Source organism: Rhinolophus ferrumequinum, chromosome 5 (assembly GCF_004115265.2).
Source record: "Rhinolophus ferrumequinum isolate MPI-CBG mRhiFer1 chromosome 5, mRhiFer1_v1.p, whole genome shotgun sequence".
NCBI classification, from domain to species: domain Eukaryota; kingdom Metazoa; phylum Chordata; class Mammalia; order Chiroptera; family Rhinolophidae; genus Rhinolophus; species Rhinolophus ferrumequinum.
The window spans coordinates 16020567-16037776 of NC_046288.1; the positions used below are offsets into that span (position 1 = coordinate 16020567).

General features: G+C 36.7%; 2 protein-coding genes across 29 annotated transcripts in view; one reads left to right on the forward strand and one right to left on the reverse strand.

The window, feature by feature from the left end:
• The window catches only part of FIP1L1 (factor interacting with PAPOLA and CPSF1), a 62325-nt gene extending 56843 nt beyond the window's left edge, over positions 1 to 5482 (forward strand). For 12 of the 26 annotated variants that reach the window (XM_033105572.1, XM_033105581.1, XM_033105578.1 and 9 more), the window contains 2 exons: positions 3111 to 3248; positions 3974 to 4331. In XM_033105572.1, coding sequence (XP_032961463.1) covers positions 3111 to 3248; positions 3974 to 4121 — 286 coding nt within the window. In that variant the 3' untranslated portion in view covers positions 4122 to 4331. Of the gene's footprint in view, positions 1 to 3110; positions 3249 to 3973 lie in introns of all 26 variants that reach the window. The other 14 variants (XM_033105567.1, XM_033105570.1, XM_033105559.1 and 11 more) reach the window with 2 other exon arrangements.
• The window catches only part of LNX1 (ligand of numb-protein X 1), a 110379-nt gene continuing 98073 nt past the window's right edge, over positions 4905 to 17210 (reverse strand). The window contains exons 6-10 of one of the 3 annotated variants that reach the window (XM_033105557.1): positions 16947 to 17081; positions 11149 to 11326; positions 9199 to 9427; positions 6046 to 6204; positions 4905 to 5652 (exon numbers count right to left, since the gene is read on the reverse strand). In XM_033105557.1, coding sequence (XP_032961448.1) covers positions 5517 to 5652; positions 6046 to 6204; positions 9199 to 9427; positions 11149 to 11326; positions 16947 to 17081 — 837 coding nt within the window. In that variant the 3' untranslated portion in view covers positions 4905 to 5516. The remainder of the gene's footprint in view (positions 5653 to 6045; positions 6205 to 9198; positions 9428 to 11148; positions 11327 to 16946; positions 17082 to 17210) is intronic. The other 2 variants (XM_033105555.1, XM_033105556.1) reach the window with 2 other exon arrangements.

The following is a 17210-nucleotide window of genomic DNA, read 5'->3' on the forward strand; positions in this document are numbered from 1 at the left end:
TTAAGGAGCTTAATGAGAAACTTGATAGGAAAGAAGACAAAGAAAGGGCTTTGCTAGAGCTCATAAATTTTCTTTGCATAAATATAAATAGTACAAGGTTTATAGAACATTTGAGGCTAAATTCTCTGATTCTTCTGTTTCAAACACACATGCATAAAGGCTACTTAATTTTTATTGAAACTAAAAGTGTTAATGGTTAAACCACATTTAATTTTCAGGTTGCTAAGCTGTAGAGCATCAGAAATCAATATTTACCTAAATCTGACTAAAAGTTCAAGGCCACAGAGGCAAAAGGTGGAGGAATTTTGTGTTCTGAATTATCCCAGGAATGAAGTTTTCTCTGGAAAATCCAAGTGAAGTATAAGTAAAGGCCATTTTTTTTCCTGAAGACTGACATTTTAGCAATATGGCATGTAGTATGCGCTGTGTTATAAATTATGGGGTCATTGTTTTGAAAATTACAGAGCATTTTCAACATCTGGTCTTTAGGCCGCTTAATTGTGGGCCAGAAAGAAGTCTGTTCATTCTAGGGTGTTTGAAATGAACTCTAATGATTTCCAGACCTGGAGAAACCTTTGTGCTGCAGCTGCTTATCAGAGAAGCGGGTGGAAGGAAAGGGGTCTTTATATTTTGTGTGTGAGACCAAGTCTTTCACCATCTGTAGTAAGGTTCCTATTATATGGCTGCCTTCAGAATCTTAAAAGTCCTCAAAACTATCAAGAGTTGATGTTACGTACGGTAAAGTTAAAAATGACAAATTATGAAATAATTGACATTATTCTTACGTAAATCCAGTTGGAATCATTACAAAGAGCCTCATTTTTTAAGAGGATAATATTCATTTGTCCTGGTGCGTGCTAATTTATTCTGCTTCAGAAACATTAATTATTTCAGGGTTAGTCATCTTTACTAAAAAGGTTCTGCTACTAAAATATTTAGCATTACCGTATTTTGCTGTGTACAAGGCGTTCCCATGTATAATGCACACCCACAATTTTGGTCCAAACTTTCAGGGGAAAAAAAAAATTTCGTTTTAATTCAAATTTTTATTTACATTTAGGTACTTTTTTTGTATTATAAAGGAATTTTAGCATTTATTTTTTTCAACATATTATTGTACAAGAAATTTTATAATATGTAACAAATAATTACAAAACAACAAATACAAGATACAAGAAATTTTATGTACCAGTAACAAATTTACGATATTTACATATCATAGATGGCCAAGAACTCTTCGTCATTGCAAGTTCGTGTCGTAAGTTCAGCAAAACCAATTATTGTTTTCCAGGATATTATTTTGCACACTGGTATCATTACTGATTTCTAGAGTTACACTTTGAACTCATAAGCGTAATTAAAGGAATTAAAAACATTTATATACATACAGAATTAGTACTACCCATATATAATGCGTATCCTTATTTTTCCCTCACAAAGTTGTGCAAAAGAGTGTGCATAATACACAGCAAAATACGGTGAATTTACTGAAGATGGTTAGCATACATGTCACCTGCCATTTACTGAGGGCCTTCTCCTATACTAAGCACTTTAAATGTTATTGTCAGTTCTACAACTACCCTGAAAAAGATTGTCAGTTTTACAGATGAGAAAACTGATGTTTAGAGAGGTTAAGTAACTTCCCCTGGGTCACACATTTAGTAAGTAGCAGAATCAGGATATGAGCCTGGGCCTTCTCTGCCTAGACCCTTCCCCCCACTCTACATGGCCTGTCCTGACACTTGGCCTTTCTGGTGGTTTGCTTCCACCTTCCAAATACAAAGGACGTATTTATGGTATGTATACATATGTACACACACACAAATACACATATATGTGTACATATACATATATATAAATACATTTTCTATTTTAATAAAACATTTTTAAAATGTAATATATCACAGGCAATAGTAACTTGGTCAACAGTAACTTTGCATTGGGCATAGCCCTACGGAATCATTGCTAGGAGACGCAGACTACTTCGTTATTTATATGGCTTATACTTTCACCTGATTCTATCTCCTATTACTCCCACTCAGATTCATTAACACCTTGATGCTTCAGACAAATTAATAATTTGTGTTAAACATTTCTAGAAACCAAGGCTCTTTACACAGTGCTCTAAAAGATACTTTTAATCATTCTAAGTGAGAAAGTTCACTGATACTAGGTTGTTAAAAGTATTGACTTCTATGATGAACAACAACAAAAAAATAAAAGTGACTTGAAGAATTAAGAGAAAGATAGAGAGGAATGTCAGTGAGTGAATGTGAAAAGAGGACAGGTCTAGGGAGGTAAAGTAAGACTACCCTCTGACTAGCCATCCTTTCCAGTTTCACCAGCCTCTTCTATCCAAAATCAGAAAATGGAGGTACACCTTAAGTTTATGCATTTGAAGTTATAACCATGTGAATCCCTTCTCTTAACCTCTTCCCCCAGCCACACACAGATAGTATTAAGTCATTGAGATGTCAGACTGCAAGTGTGTCCAAAGGCAATTTTTTGTCTGTATTTTGTGTGGATATTACAGAAATTGCTTTGATGTCCCTCTGTTTTTCATACTTACACCTTTTCATTGGATGAATATATTTTTATGTGATTGAAAAACTTAAGAACTGTCATATGCTTTCTACTATGTAGCCATTATGAACCAAATATTTAAAATATATTTTTAGAATCTTAACTGTGTATCCAAGATTTTATAAGAATTTTGATTGGAAATCTGAGATACACAAACGTGCTTTTAATTCTAAAAGGAGTAAAAAAACTGATGATTAAAATGTAAATCATTACAGCTACCAATTTTTGAAGAAAAACAGTCTTATGTAAAATTTCTACTCTGTAACAATTTTGAAAGCATAGAACAAAATTTGCCTCTTAACATTATGTGTATTATTATGTATTTGGTATTTTTGTATTAGAACTAGTACTAATTTGGGAATGGCATTGTTTTCCTCAGTGCAACAAATAATTTTGCATCTCTTCTCTATAAGGTGCTAACATGGGGGCGTCTGGTTTGGACTCTGATCACATCTCTTCTTTCACAGTTTGAAATCATTCGCTATTAACAGTCCAGTTGTCAAGAAAAGTTTCTGTTCCAATTTCAGTGATGAAGAACGATACAGATATAGGGATTATGCAGAAAGAGGTTATGAGCGTCACAGAGCAAGTCGAGAGAAAGAAGAACGACATAGAGAAAGACGACACAGAGAGAAAGAGGAAACCAGACACAAGTCATCTCGAAGGTTTGCTCTTTAATAAAATAGTGAATCTCTTTGAAGCTAAGAGAGAAACTAATTTGACTTCAGGAAGTAAAAACAAACATTTCCCAATAACCAGTAGAATATACATGTTCCTAATTGGAAGATTAAGAATAATCTCTTGAAATGGTTCCTTATAGGCTTCAACAAAGATTTTTAAATCTAACAAGACTATTTAATACCCATAAACCAAAATTATCATGAAATATAATATATGAGAGAATTAGACTTATTACGTTATTTTGTTGAGAGGGGGGGAATCTGGCATATGAACCAGTCTTTAATAGTAAGTATTATTAAAGCAATGTTCAGTTTAATCAAAGAAAATTCACGGCCTTGTAGTCTCCAGAAAAAAATCAGTATTAAATTTTTAATGCCAATTGTTTGCTTAAAATCTACCCTAGAAAGTATTTCCTGTTCTGACTTAGTGCTTCAGTTTCTCGTTTGTAATTAGTCTTTCAGAATAAAGTATATGTAACCCTGGAAATGTAAGATAATATTGGTGAAGGTGAACCTGTAATGTAAATAGAATCTCAGCATAAAAAAATGACAAAAAAATTGATAACTCCTCAAAATGTTTTTGTGAGAAAAAGAATGGATTAAAATGTCTAAAATCCAGTATTGAGGATTTACCTAGACAAAGTGGATTGATTTTTGTCACTACTTGTGTACTTAAACATTTTGAAGAACAAACCTTTCTTTTTCTTCAGTAATAGTAGACGTCGCCATGAAAGTGAAGAAGGAGACAGTCACAGGAGACACAAGCACAAAAAATCTAAAAGAAGCAAAGAAGGAAAAGAAGCTGGCAGTGAGCCTGCCCCTGAACAGGAGAGCACTGAAGCTACACCTGCAGAATAGTCATGGTATAACCTTTTGTGTATATTAGGGCCAGAAATAGATGCTATAAATCTTGTTATTTTTCTGCATAATGTTGAAGAAATTTACCTTTAATCTTCTGTTAGTATGAACATTTTTTTTCAAAATAAAAGAGTGAATTTTTCATGTTAAGTTAAAAATCTTTGTCTTGTAGTATTTAAAAAAATAAGACAGCGATAACTTTATATCCAAGAAAGTAATGTGAATGAGTCACACAGCAGGGACTTTAAAGAGCTATGTTTAGCTATGTACATACGAGTATCTGATAAGAAAACTACGGCCACGGTGGAACCTTGACCTTTGAGTTAATCAAATACTAGAGTCTGATAGGTTGCAGTGCAAAAGGCACCTCTGAGTCTTGAGTCTTTCATCATTACTGCTGTGGAACTGTTGCTTAACATATTAAAGAACTCATACAGTTTTGATATCCTAACTTTTTGGTAGCCAGTTTTCAGTGTTCTAAATCTGGGTTTATGGTGAAATTAAATGAGGAACTTTTATATCCAACTTAATAAAATCTAAAGGTATTTGGGGTGGCCTCTGTGAAATACTTCAGTCTATGTGTAGTTTCTAGCAGACACACGGACACTCGTCACTGTGACACACATTTGAATTGCCTCATGGTCATCTATGTGAGCCAGGCTCAAGCTGGTTTGCCCTTTCTTAATGCTCTTTCCAAAGCTCCATTGGTTGAGCAGCATGCAGAGTTCTTATAGTTACTAACTATATTGTGACTAAAAATAAATGACGGGCTTTAATCTAAATCTAAGAAAAAACAAGTTTATAATTCTGTGAGCATTTTAGGATTAACCTTTAGGAGGTATTTTGTCAGTTTTGGTAACAAATGGTTTTGAAAGAATTACTAGGATCTTCTAATTCGTGATAATAGAAATGAATTTAGTATCACATACTAAAAGACAACTATAATTTTTGAAAAATATTTATTTTTCATTTGATAAAAGGAACATTTTTCAGCAATGCACTTTTAAAATCCTCTGGCTGTAAATTGTTTTTAAAGTACCCATAATGTAGCCTTTGCAGACCTCAGCATATACCAGAATTTTTAATTTAATTGTATGATTCAAATTCAGTGGGGGCATACAAACCATTTCAGCTGTTGTGAGTTTTTTATTGAATAGAAAAATATAAACTTAAAGTCGTAGAGTGATGGGAAATCCTCCACACTGAATAGAAACTATTAGTAATGTTTGTTTTGAGAATTATATTTTGAGGTGTAATTAGCTCTCATTAGATCGTACTTTTCCTGACATTAAAATTTACATTTTTACAATGTAACCTATAAATACAAAAATTGACAAGGTATATTGTTTCAACTTAGCTTATTTGTCATTTCCTGTTTCTCTGTGACCCACCATTCTATAAAAAAGTGCCAGGCCAAGAAACAATAGTGAGCGTAATTTTTCCTTTAAGTTCTTTCAGCATTCTTGCCAAGCAAGCATGTGTCATTCCTGATGTATTTCTGCCATTGACAGCAAGAAGAATATCACCACATCTAAAAAAGTAAATAAAAAAGCAAGGTATATGGTTAACATTTTGATCTGTAACTGAAGGTTATGCAAGTTTTTTTCGTGGTCCTAGTTTTTGCTACATCTGTCGATTTTAATTACTGCTAATTAAGGTGTTCTTCCTTCCCTCTTCACTTAAATTCTGCAAAGTTCCTTTCCATTCAGCTTGTGTTAGAAGGGATGCTGAAAGTATAGCAAGTTGCTGTATGGGACCCAGAGTAACTAATCATTTTGGATTTCTTAGAAATTGAATGCTACATAAATGTGTTTAATTTCTTTTGATGATAAAAGTATAATAACATGACTTATTTCAAGTGGGGCCAAGCTTTTACATGTATAAAACAAAATTTTGAATATGTTTTTTGCTAAGTAGTTATTACCTAATTCTTCCATCATTGTATGCTGGTGTTCCTTCAACAATGGATTTGATAAAAAAAGGTTTGTTCCCATTGTATTCTTCATAACCTCCTACAATGCAGAAGCCCAGACTTCCAGCTGTGTTTCTTCGCAACATAACATCTTTACAGTTATACAGGTACCTGAAATAAAATGTGCATGTACATTTGATTACATTTTTAAGTTGAACTCATAGTTAATTATTGGCGTTTTTTAAGCTAAATAGCACTGGATGGGTCTCACTTAAAATTGTGTCATAGCCCATTGACCTTTGTGGTGTTAGCTGGCTTTTTCTAATTGAACTATTTTCCATAGCTAAACACCCTTAAAAAAAAAAATACCATCTGTTTTGTTTATATGTCTACTGGGAGAGAGTCCTTTTTGGCTTAAGGATTTTAATGCCTCAGTTTTTATTAAAAAGTTAGACATGCCTAAATCCTTACTGGTGAACCAAATTCAAGCATACTTATGGATATCGTATTTTACTTATAGATATAAATAATTTTAATGAAGGCAAAAATTCTTTGAATAAATTATTAATCTCAGTGAAAAAATTTAAACCTACTCTAATGCATTTGCTGAAATTTTGACTTCTGAAAAATATCAGTTTATATGTAGTTCCACATACTTGATAAAGGTTGTAGAGAAGCCTGTAGGCATAAAGTAAATGGAAATTGTGCATTTAAAGATTAAGAATGATTCGTATTGGAGAAGAGAAAACTGGCAGTAAATGGAATAGCAGGTTATAAAAGAAATGGGAGAAGACCACAGGTCTTCGGTAAATGAGTAGCGCATCCCAGCTAAAATAGAAAATTAGATTGAAGAAATGATTTCTTTTACTGTTCAGTGGCAGTTGAATAGGTGCAGGCTAAGTAAACTGTTAGTTGGGACAGAGGTATGTCAGGAGATGGATTTGACTCTAAAATCCCCCAGTCTAGGAACTGGTTTGAAAGAAAATTAACATTTTCATGTTGCTAAAAATCAAGATATGATTGTTTTGTTTATAAGTTGTACCTTAAAATAACTACTTTTTGAAAAACCAATAAAAAGTTTCTCGTGAAATTTTTTGTTAAGTGATGAAGTTGGTCATTAACATCTGTTAAACTGTAAATTTAAATGTGAGTAGAGAGCTTTTTTCCTATTTTGAACCCTCTAAATTTAGGCCAAATTGAAGAAGATTTGGCTAGTATAAAGACTAGCAAGGAGTTTGGTAATTTTTCCAAATAAGGAAATTATGATTATCTCTAAAATAATTTAAACTCCTTTGAAGGTAATTGATTAGTATGGTGAAGCTTGGGTTGCTCTTGAAGCTATATGTATATTTTTTTGTTCTTTGGCTGTTCCTTCTCAATCTCCTTCAAGGACTCCATTTTCTTCAACCCACTTCTCAGTGGATCTCCATATTTCACTTGAGCCTCTACCAAAGTGTGGCTCACAAATTATGTGCCTTTCATGGTCTGAAGATAAAAAAAATACTTCTATCATAATAGTAAGACATTTGACTTTTCACTCTCATTTTCTTATAAACATACAGTGGCATTTTCCAGAGAATATGTGATAGGTCATCTGGTAACAGAGATTAAATGTTGAGCAGATCTGAGGGGATGGTTGGGAAACTCTTTCACTCTATATCATTTGGTACCCTCTGAATTTTGTACTGTGCTTACTTACTATGTTACTGCGAGGAGAGAAAGAAATTAAGGAAACTTAAGAATTGTCAGGGTGACTGAAAATCAGTGTTGTCTTTGCTGGCCCTGCTTCACACTGCCTTTCTGCTCTTTCAAAGGACATGAGCAAAATCCAGACTGTACGGGCAGGAGTAAGGAAGTGCTCTCCCAAGGCAAAAGGTAGAGGGAGAGAAAGCCATTCATTCTGGTGTATTTGGAGTAAAAAGCATCACACATTTGTTTTGTCTTACACGAACCTTGATTATACAACAAATAATTTGGAACACACACAAAAAAATGATCTATATGGATAGGTTTCAGTTTCAAAAAGATTTTTTAAAAATAAAAAAATCAGTTAAAGTAACTCTTCTACCCAGATTCAATTCTAAAATGTTTAAAGATTTAAAAACTGCCTCAGTGCTCAGTTTTCAACTGTTTAAAAATGTACTCCTTTAAAATTTATCAGTTAGTGAAGGCTCAGAAAGGAAACTAAGTATTTGTATTTGACTCAGCGTTTTTTGTGTTTTTTTTTTAAAGCCTCATTTAAAATTTTAAAGAATGAGAGAAATCCAGCCTATCTCTACCCTCAAGAAAAATGTACTAAAACCAAACAGCCTGCTTTCATTCATTTAATCCTAGCCAGCACATCTTCAGTGACTCTAATATTTAACATTTAAATCATTCATTTGGAATAAGACAATTTTCTGAAGGCTAAGAGTTTATGCTCTGATGCAGGTGAGCAAACCCCAATTTATGAGTATTTGTCCTCTGAATATTTAATTTTTGTATACAGCCATATATAGCAAGGCTACCCCAGATCTTTTCCTGAAGTGTCTATGTGAGACAAACGGTTTCACTGTAACGCTCTAGTTACATCTCACTAAAATGACAACCCAGCTGCTTCCTGAAATGTTATACAAGAACCTCCCAAGAGTAGGAGCTCGGGAGGGAGAGGAGATCTGAGCCGTGTCCTCAGTCAGCACACGCTTCCACACAGGAGTGAAGGCAAAGTGTTCTGTGTTGCTTTATGTTTAGCCAGGGCTGCCCAAAAGCTAGAGGTAAAACCACAGAAGGGAGTCATCCTCCAGGCAAGTGCTGAGGGCTGCCACTAGCAAATCGGCAAGGTGAAGCTGCCCCTGCTCCAAGGGTGTGTGTGTGAACACAGGCTGGATTTCGGCCCCTTCTCCATTAGCTGGGCTCTCTGTTCCATGGACAACCAAAACCACTATACATGGCAGACCTGTGAGCCCCTCAACGTGATGCCTAATGTTTCCACATCCAGGCTTTCATTCCTTCCCTAGGATTTCTGCGTGCATTTTCAGACAAAATTATTTCAAGTAGTCCCATGACCAAGCCTGGGGTTCATTAAGATGCTAGTGCCATGAACCAGCCCAAGGGAGTGGAAGAGTGGTCTAAGAAATGCACTTGTTTCCTCCCACACCTCCCCAAGGATGTCACATTGGGACTCACCGTGGTAATTTCAGCCACATGACCCAGGAGGGAGACCAGTCGCCTGGTGGGGCCCTATTGTGGTTGGAGTCCAGGGCTGCTGGGCTGTTGCTGTCTTCCTGGGGCTCACATTGTTCAACTTCCAAAGCTTTAAGAACCATCGAGGAGGATGTGCTTTTTAATAATGCAACGGCCTCGCTCCGGTTGACCTCTGTTAGCTCAGTCCCATTCACATTCAACAAAATGTCACCTAATGGCCAGAGAAGCAGAAGCCACCCTTAGTGAGAGCGCAAATAGGAACTTGTGCATACAGTGCAAAGGGGCAGGGACAGACTGGGATGCGGGGAAGTAGTGGCGGGCGGGGGGCGGCGTGTCATTAGTCTCTTGCAATGACATGAGGCTGGGTTCTTGGCAAATGGTGAACTATGTGTATGTCCCAAAGCGTTGGTAAGTCATGTATGGAGGTTTCTAAAGCATACCCCTTAGTGTTGGCTCTTGATGAGGGAGGGAGGAAGGGAAGGAAAGGAAGCAAAGGAAGATAAATTGTCCTCATTTACCATTTAGTCAAAGGAAATCTACATTTTTCACTCCTTTTTTGTTTCCTGTTTATAGCACAAAGGGAGAGGACTTGGCAAAAGCTCCCAGCACCTGCACAGAGCCTAGTGTGTGGTAGGCACCCTTATTAAATATGATTTGAATTAATAAAAAACTACCCGAGTATCTGGCAGAGGAGTCTATAGCATTTAAGAAAAGTGGGCCTGCAACTGTTCTTAAAGAGGTGGAAAGGGTTAACAACTTTTTCTATTCATTGCAAAAGTACTAAGAACTACCATTGGTTAAGCACCTACTATATGCTGGACCATTTTCATACATCGTATCTTATAATCCTCTGTGCATGTTCTCTCACTAACAAGTGCTTCTTGGTTGACGTCATTCTCAACCCACATGCTTGGGTGAAAAAGAAAAGCAAGAAAAACTAAAATACATACCTCCCAACCTCCATTTTCTATTTTCTCTCTCCTGATTTTCTGTCTATGAACATTATCTTTTTTACACAGAATAACCATAGCAAGAGGAGAAAGATAAGAGGGAAAAGATGGGAAAGGCCTTGAGTCCTTCCTGACTCCAAAAGAAGTGCCATTAGGTTGGCAGACTGAATCCCTTAACATGCCATCCCCCTATGGCTCCATAGGCTGAGCAATTGTACTTCAGAAACTTCAATTTTATCTTTGAATCTGAACTCTTAAATGACATAATTGCTTAACCATCTGAGCTACCTTTCAATGTCAATGTGTATTGACAATATTATGAAGGATAGACATTTGACATCTTCATTCAAAGTAGCCCAGGACACATACAGTGATGAAATACTTTTCACCAGTGGGAAAGTATCTATAGCATGGCACTTTCATTTAAAATCTGTCAGCCTCCTATCAAATTATTTCTCGTATCCAACCTATAAAATGGAACAATTCATGAATAGTTTCATTGCTGGATCAATCCAGCAAAGAATCATTTAGAAATAGAACAAATTATGCCATTTGCCTAAGGCAACTTGCTCATGACTAGCATTTTCCTATTCTTGGCATAGTTTGCAGGTAGGTACTTGCTTCACCACCGTGTTTCCCCGAAAATAAGACTTAACTGGAAAATAAACCATAGCATGATTTTTCAGGATGACATCCCCTGAACATAAGCCCTAATGTGTCTTTTGGAGCAAACCTTAATATAAGACCCGGTCTTCTTTTCAGGGAAACACGGTAGGTAGCAAGCAGTATGGCGCCCACATCAACCTACCTGAAGAGGGGGTAAACAGTTCAGCAACTATACTTAATCCAACCGTGGTCAATGGGTATCAGATGTCCTGGCCAGATCTCCCTTGCATTCTCTTGTTAATTCTGGAAACAGTTACTTAACTCAGCAAGCTGCTAATTTTAACATGCTGCTGCCCCAGAACCTAAGTCTCTTTACCTGTTTTTATTCTTCCATCTTTGCTTATGACTCCTCCGGGCTCAACACTGATGACATAGATCGGCAAATCCCACTCCCTATGTGATGCTCCCCCTGCAACGGTCATGCCGAGAGATTCGCTGGGGTCTTTTCGGACACTTACCACCTTCTCATGACAAGTGACCGCAGGATGGAGGGGCTAAAGACAGAAAAACAAACAGCACATTTGTTCACAAATGGGTTGGTATTTCCTACACACAGAAACTACCAAAACCATAAATACATGATGGCGGTGCTTGGTCTCAGACAAAGATGTGTAGAGAACCCTTGCTTTGCCCCCCACCCTCAGAGTTACATTATCCCAAATTCCATAGGTTGACTCAGAAATTTTACATTTCAAACAGGACCAGTAAAAAGGAAAGAGGAACAGGTTGGAGATCACTGGAGGAATATTCAGCATACAAAGGGAACGATACCTAAAATTTTTCAAGTGACTGATTTATTCCTGTTAGTGGGGAGTCAACATTTCATAAAACTATTGTCATTCATGAACATCAGGAAGTTTTCTAAGTTAAAAAAGTAATCGTTTAATTAAATTGTCCAGTTTAATTTATGGAGGTAGTCAGTTGTGGAAATACTCAGAAAAATAATGGATTTCATAAATACACTCGTTTTAAAAACTCAGCAATATCTAGGTTCCTCCCAATTAGCATTTTTAGCATCTCTAAATAATACATAGTTGTACTCTTTCATTTCATTACATAACAATATAAATATATCGAATATAAATATAAAAATATAGTATTCACATTGTATTGTGTACCCTGTGGACCAACTTTTGAAAAGTTAAGAACTAATTTTGATTCAACAACACTAGACTAAAAACATGCAATGTTACATGCAGCATTCGCTTGAAGCAATGAGATAGAGAGTAGGTCAGGGCACTGTTTATCAATGAATGCATATTAATATATATTTTTCTAAAAACGTGTTCTCCCTGCTGGTGCAGTGACTGACCTCTACGGGACTCAGACTAGGCATGTGCACTGCAAATAATACACTTGATCAAACCTCAAAGAAGTCTGCTCAAAACCTAACTTACAGTTGTATCTAAAGAAAGAAAATTTAAAAACATCTGATATAAAAAAATCAAGATACAGAACAAAGTGTAAGTATACTGCCTTCTGTTTTAAAAAAGAGAAATGAGAAGTTTCATTTTCATAAAATCTGGAAGAAAAAGGGGTTTATGGGAGTAGAGGTGGAACTGGACAGACCAGTGAAGGCGAGATACTTCTTAATATATACTTTCTGTCAAAATATCTGTTCAACAAATCAAATGAGTTATAATTAAACTTCTGTAAATCTGATGGTTGATATCATCTTACCTGCATATGTGGGGTCAATTTTAAATGCATCCATATGAAACAAGCCTGGGCTTTTTGTGCACTTACTACCTCATGATTTCCTAAGTTACCTATGTTTTAATGGCCTTATTATATACAGTAATGACATATTACTGTATCCTCAGCACTGAACACAACACTTAGCACATCGAAGATGGTAAGTACATGTTTGCTGAATCAATGGATAAATTGCAAATTGCTACAAATTGTGTTTGGTAGTAATAGGACAGTAAGTCACAAACTGAATAATTATGGCAAGGTATATGTTACAATTAGTCCTTGTAAGTTCTGGGTTGTGTCTGTATAAACACCAGAACTTTGAAGAGCCTTGAGGAGAATGGTTATCAGATGAGGATGAGGGCTGTAAAAGTGAAACAGGACTTTTCTTTAGCGAAAAGTTTCAAAATAAAACAATAGTATGAACACAGTGGTCCTAGCATTCTGGCCGAGGCCAAGGAGTAGATTTAGAGGGCCTCTCAAGACCCATTCTCAGTACGTGACGTTTTCCCTTCTGAAAAGCAATTAGATGCAAGGTGTCCCTGTAATTAAGAACATCTCTCAAAAGAGCCCCGCTTGGAGATGCAAGCAGTTCTGAAATGCCCCCAACTCGACAAGTGTTTTAAACCCAGAGACTCCTACTGGCTGCCCTTCAGCTCATTCCTGGGTATATTCGTACAGCATTTACTCCTGATCCTCACAAAGAAGGGCTTACTCATTTCCACATGGGGGACACGGGTGTTGGAAGGGTAGTTGACGAGTCTCCCATAGGGATGGTCTAAAACAGTATGGAATGCTCCGGGAACGTGCGTGTAACATGCGTGTGCGCACACACACACAATCTCATGCTTGAACAGCTGCCTAGTACTTTGTGTGGATGTCATACCCTCCTCTGATGACCACTGAGCTTGTCTACAGTCTTCCGCAAAATTAAACAGTGACACTGCAAACATCATTAGACACACATATCTTGTGCACTTGTGTAACTATTTAGGTTAATGTCCTAGAAGTATGGCTACATCAAACAGCCTGGGCATTTTACATTTTGATAGATATTGATAACTACCTTTGAAACAGTTTTATCATTTGTAATCTCACCAATACACTGTGAAAATGCTGATTTTCCACAATTCTGTCAATACTGGGTTTTATCAACATACACAATATTTTCCCAGGTGGCAAAAAAAAAATTAAACAATAATTTAATTGCCTCTCTGTGGTAAGTTTGAACATCTTTTACTATTACTTGGGTTTGTAGTTAGTAATTAGCTTATGAGACTTGTAATAATGTAATCACTCAAGCTCCCTCTGACTTCATCTATGAAATGGGTAAGAATGCCCACATGCTGCAAACATGTGGCTAAAAGAAATGCAACCAAATGGAAAATATGACTTTCACCTGAGAATACTTTGGTTAAAAAAATGTTACTAAGTTCATTTGAAAGTAACATAATTACATATCTTATGAAATATTCCAGAAGTTACACTGGCCTCTCTTTTGTCACTCCAATTAATAGGACTTAGTGAGGCTTTAATTATTTTGTTTTGAATAAATATTCCTTGAATAATGTACAGATTGTCCAGATACTCCTTTATGGAAAAGGAAGGAAATATAATATTATCTACATACGTGGGTCAAGGCAGGCAAACCAAAACTCACCATTTAAAAAAAAAAAAAAAAGTCTGGTAAATGAAACACAGATGTTAGGAGGAAAACCCAGGATGTCTGACTCAAAATCCATGCTCTCCCTACCATACCACTTTGCTTTTAGAGGTAATATTTAAACACATGATATAAATTAATCTATCAATTTTCAGATATCTCAGAAAAATACATGAAAGAATTACCCATGTTTTCCAGAAAGAGTTTAACTATTTCATTGACTAGAGAAATCAACCCAAATCCAATTCTGTCAAATAAAACACATGACATACAAGATTTGGAATGTGCAAACCTATGTCCTCCTGGCTGCAGAGATGTGTTATTTATGTTCGTAGATGCAAGTTAACTGGAGAGCAGAACTGTCTTCCATACTTCCTTCATTGCTTAACAAATGCCTCGCTGCGCTGAGCAACGATGTTTGGCTGAGCACCTATGGGCTCCACACACGACTGGAGACCCCCAAATAAGAAATGTGTCTAAGTGGCCATGTGTCCTGGGTCTCCTACAGCATTTGCCTTCCCCGCGAGAGAGACACCACGGTAGGAATGGAAAAACCCAGGTGCCCCCATTAACCCTCCATAACCAGACTTACCTAACTTTGGTTAAGGAGAAGAACAGTTAAATACCACAGAGATCTTTTCCATCTGTGTTTTCTCCCCATTCCCTTTCCCCCATTTCAGGATGTCTCCTAATGTTTAAAGACATAATTTATAATAAAATAGTTTAAGCTGATTAAAAAAGATCGGGCGCCTGTGCACTTATCACTCAGCTATTAAAAATACATATAGATTATTTGCTTCGGATTTTGAAAATAAAGTATTTTAGACATAGAAAAAAGTATAAAGGTGAACGTAACACTCATGTTACGTTCAATGCAGTGTGAGAAGTTCCCTGTATACCGGTCGTTGGACTCCCTCTCTGGCCATACTCCCTTTCTTCTCCCACAGAAGTAACCACACTCCTCAGTTTGATGCCTATTATCCTTTAACTTTTCAATTTGCTGAAAACTTTTCTGTCTCATAAATCTTGATTTGCCTTCTTTGGTATTTCTTTGAGTAATTTAGACTCCTGTTTTCAAAAAGCCATGTTTCCCAAATAAAACAAAACTTTAGTAGGATTGTAAAAACCTAAATCATCAAAAAGCCATATAGTTTCATTTTAAATAGACCACATTTTGTGTGTATGTGAGAGCTATTTCAGAAGGCAGATAGAATTATAAATTAAAGTGAAAATAATTACAGTTTTCCACTAGACCAGTTTGTTCTGTGTTTTCCAGGAATTGAACACAAGACAGAAGGTTGCAGCAAAAATTTGATCAGCTCATCTTGGCTCTTTCCATGACTTATGCGAGTTAGGAAGAGGGATCATACAACCACAGTGCTGGTGGAAGCCTCGTTCTTACTGGTTTAATGAACTAGAATATAATACGGTCTAGTTAATTCAACTATAATTAATTAGACAGAAACTTTAATTAAGCAAATAAACTAGTTTTCCATTAATAGCATTAGTTAAATTTAAACATACTAATGGTATTTATTAGTGAAAAGACACCAGAGAGTCCTTATTATCCATAAAATGTTTTAGCAGGAGGTACTGGGTCTGCCTAGATTACTTATTGTAAAGAAGGCTGGAATATATGGATTTATGGGGCAGGGCTGGCTGGAGAAAGGGGCGGGGCCTACAAATCAACAGCCTACAAAGCAGCAATGTTCCAAAATGAAATTTTTGATTATTGTTTGTATTGCAAACAATATTTTTTTGCATTGTATTGTTTGTATTGCAAACATTGTTCAAAAATTCAAAATTGTGACTTATTCCAAACTCAAATATAGCCTTATGTGAAATATAGGCATTCTTTAATTTCTTTTGCAAGAAGAATCGACTACCTATAAGATTTCTCTCTCTCTCTCTCTCTCTCTCTCTCTCTCTCTCTCTCGTTTCAAGTGATTTAATGAAACCAAATCCCAAGAGAAACGACGGCTAGAAACTCATTGCTATCAACAATAGGCTGCCAAGCCAAGGCTATAAGGACTCTGAATTTGGTCTAAGAAAGATTTGTGTTGCTTAGACACCCATCCAAATGGAGAAGCTGCCACACTACCTCTAATATTAGCCTCAGACAGAAGCAGAAATTGGGCTGAGTCACCTCATTTAAAGAGAGACTGCAAATTGGCAGCCTGAAGGATGCATTCTGCCTACAGATGCATTCTGCTTCATCCACAGTGTTTTAAAATTTTTCTGGATTTGAATTGCATGAGCTAGGACATGTGCTCTCTGGTTTGCCCCAATCCCCACCACTTCCTAATGTACATGAACTTCAAGTGTTTACATTATTTTGGGGGGTCCTTCTGCAAAAACAAACATACTAAAACTAGCAGGGGAATTATTAATTTTCAGGCAGACTGGAAACTTCAAAAACCAGAAGCCAAGCAAACCTCGTTTCATTTCAAAGTGAATGGAAAACAGTCCTTAAAATGCCTATTGAAAAAACATGACATCTTTTTGGCTTAGACTAGAAATTAGGTCCTTATATGAGGTCTGCAAGATCAGGTTTCAACACCCACCAGCACCTTCCTCTGTCCTGCTTAGATGCGAGACACCTGTTATCTCACCAGGTCTGGAAGGTGGGATTTTGGGACAAGTCAAATAGTGTTTCAGTGACAAAGTCCAAAGATGACACAGAAATGTTAAAGTGTGCAGCCTTCCCAAGAAATAGCTCCCTCAGGAGCAGTGGACATACCCTGGCTGGGCCTCACCTTGGAAGCGTTGCTCCTGTCCCCTGGCCCCGGGGACCGGCTGCCGTTGCTGCTCCAGCCGGCTTCCTGAAAGATGTCAGGACTCTGCTGACGAACCTGGCGGGACACGACGAGGTGAACGTGCCTTTCACTGGCCTGGGTGATAAGACACAGGCGTTAGCCACTCTCAGTGCTTCCAGGCAAAGCATCTAGCACCAGGGGCTTACCAAGACATCAGTTGGGTTTTACCTCTTTTATAGAAAAAAAGTGGTTTCTAGTATTTTT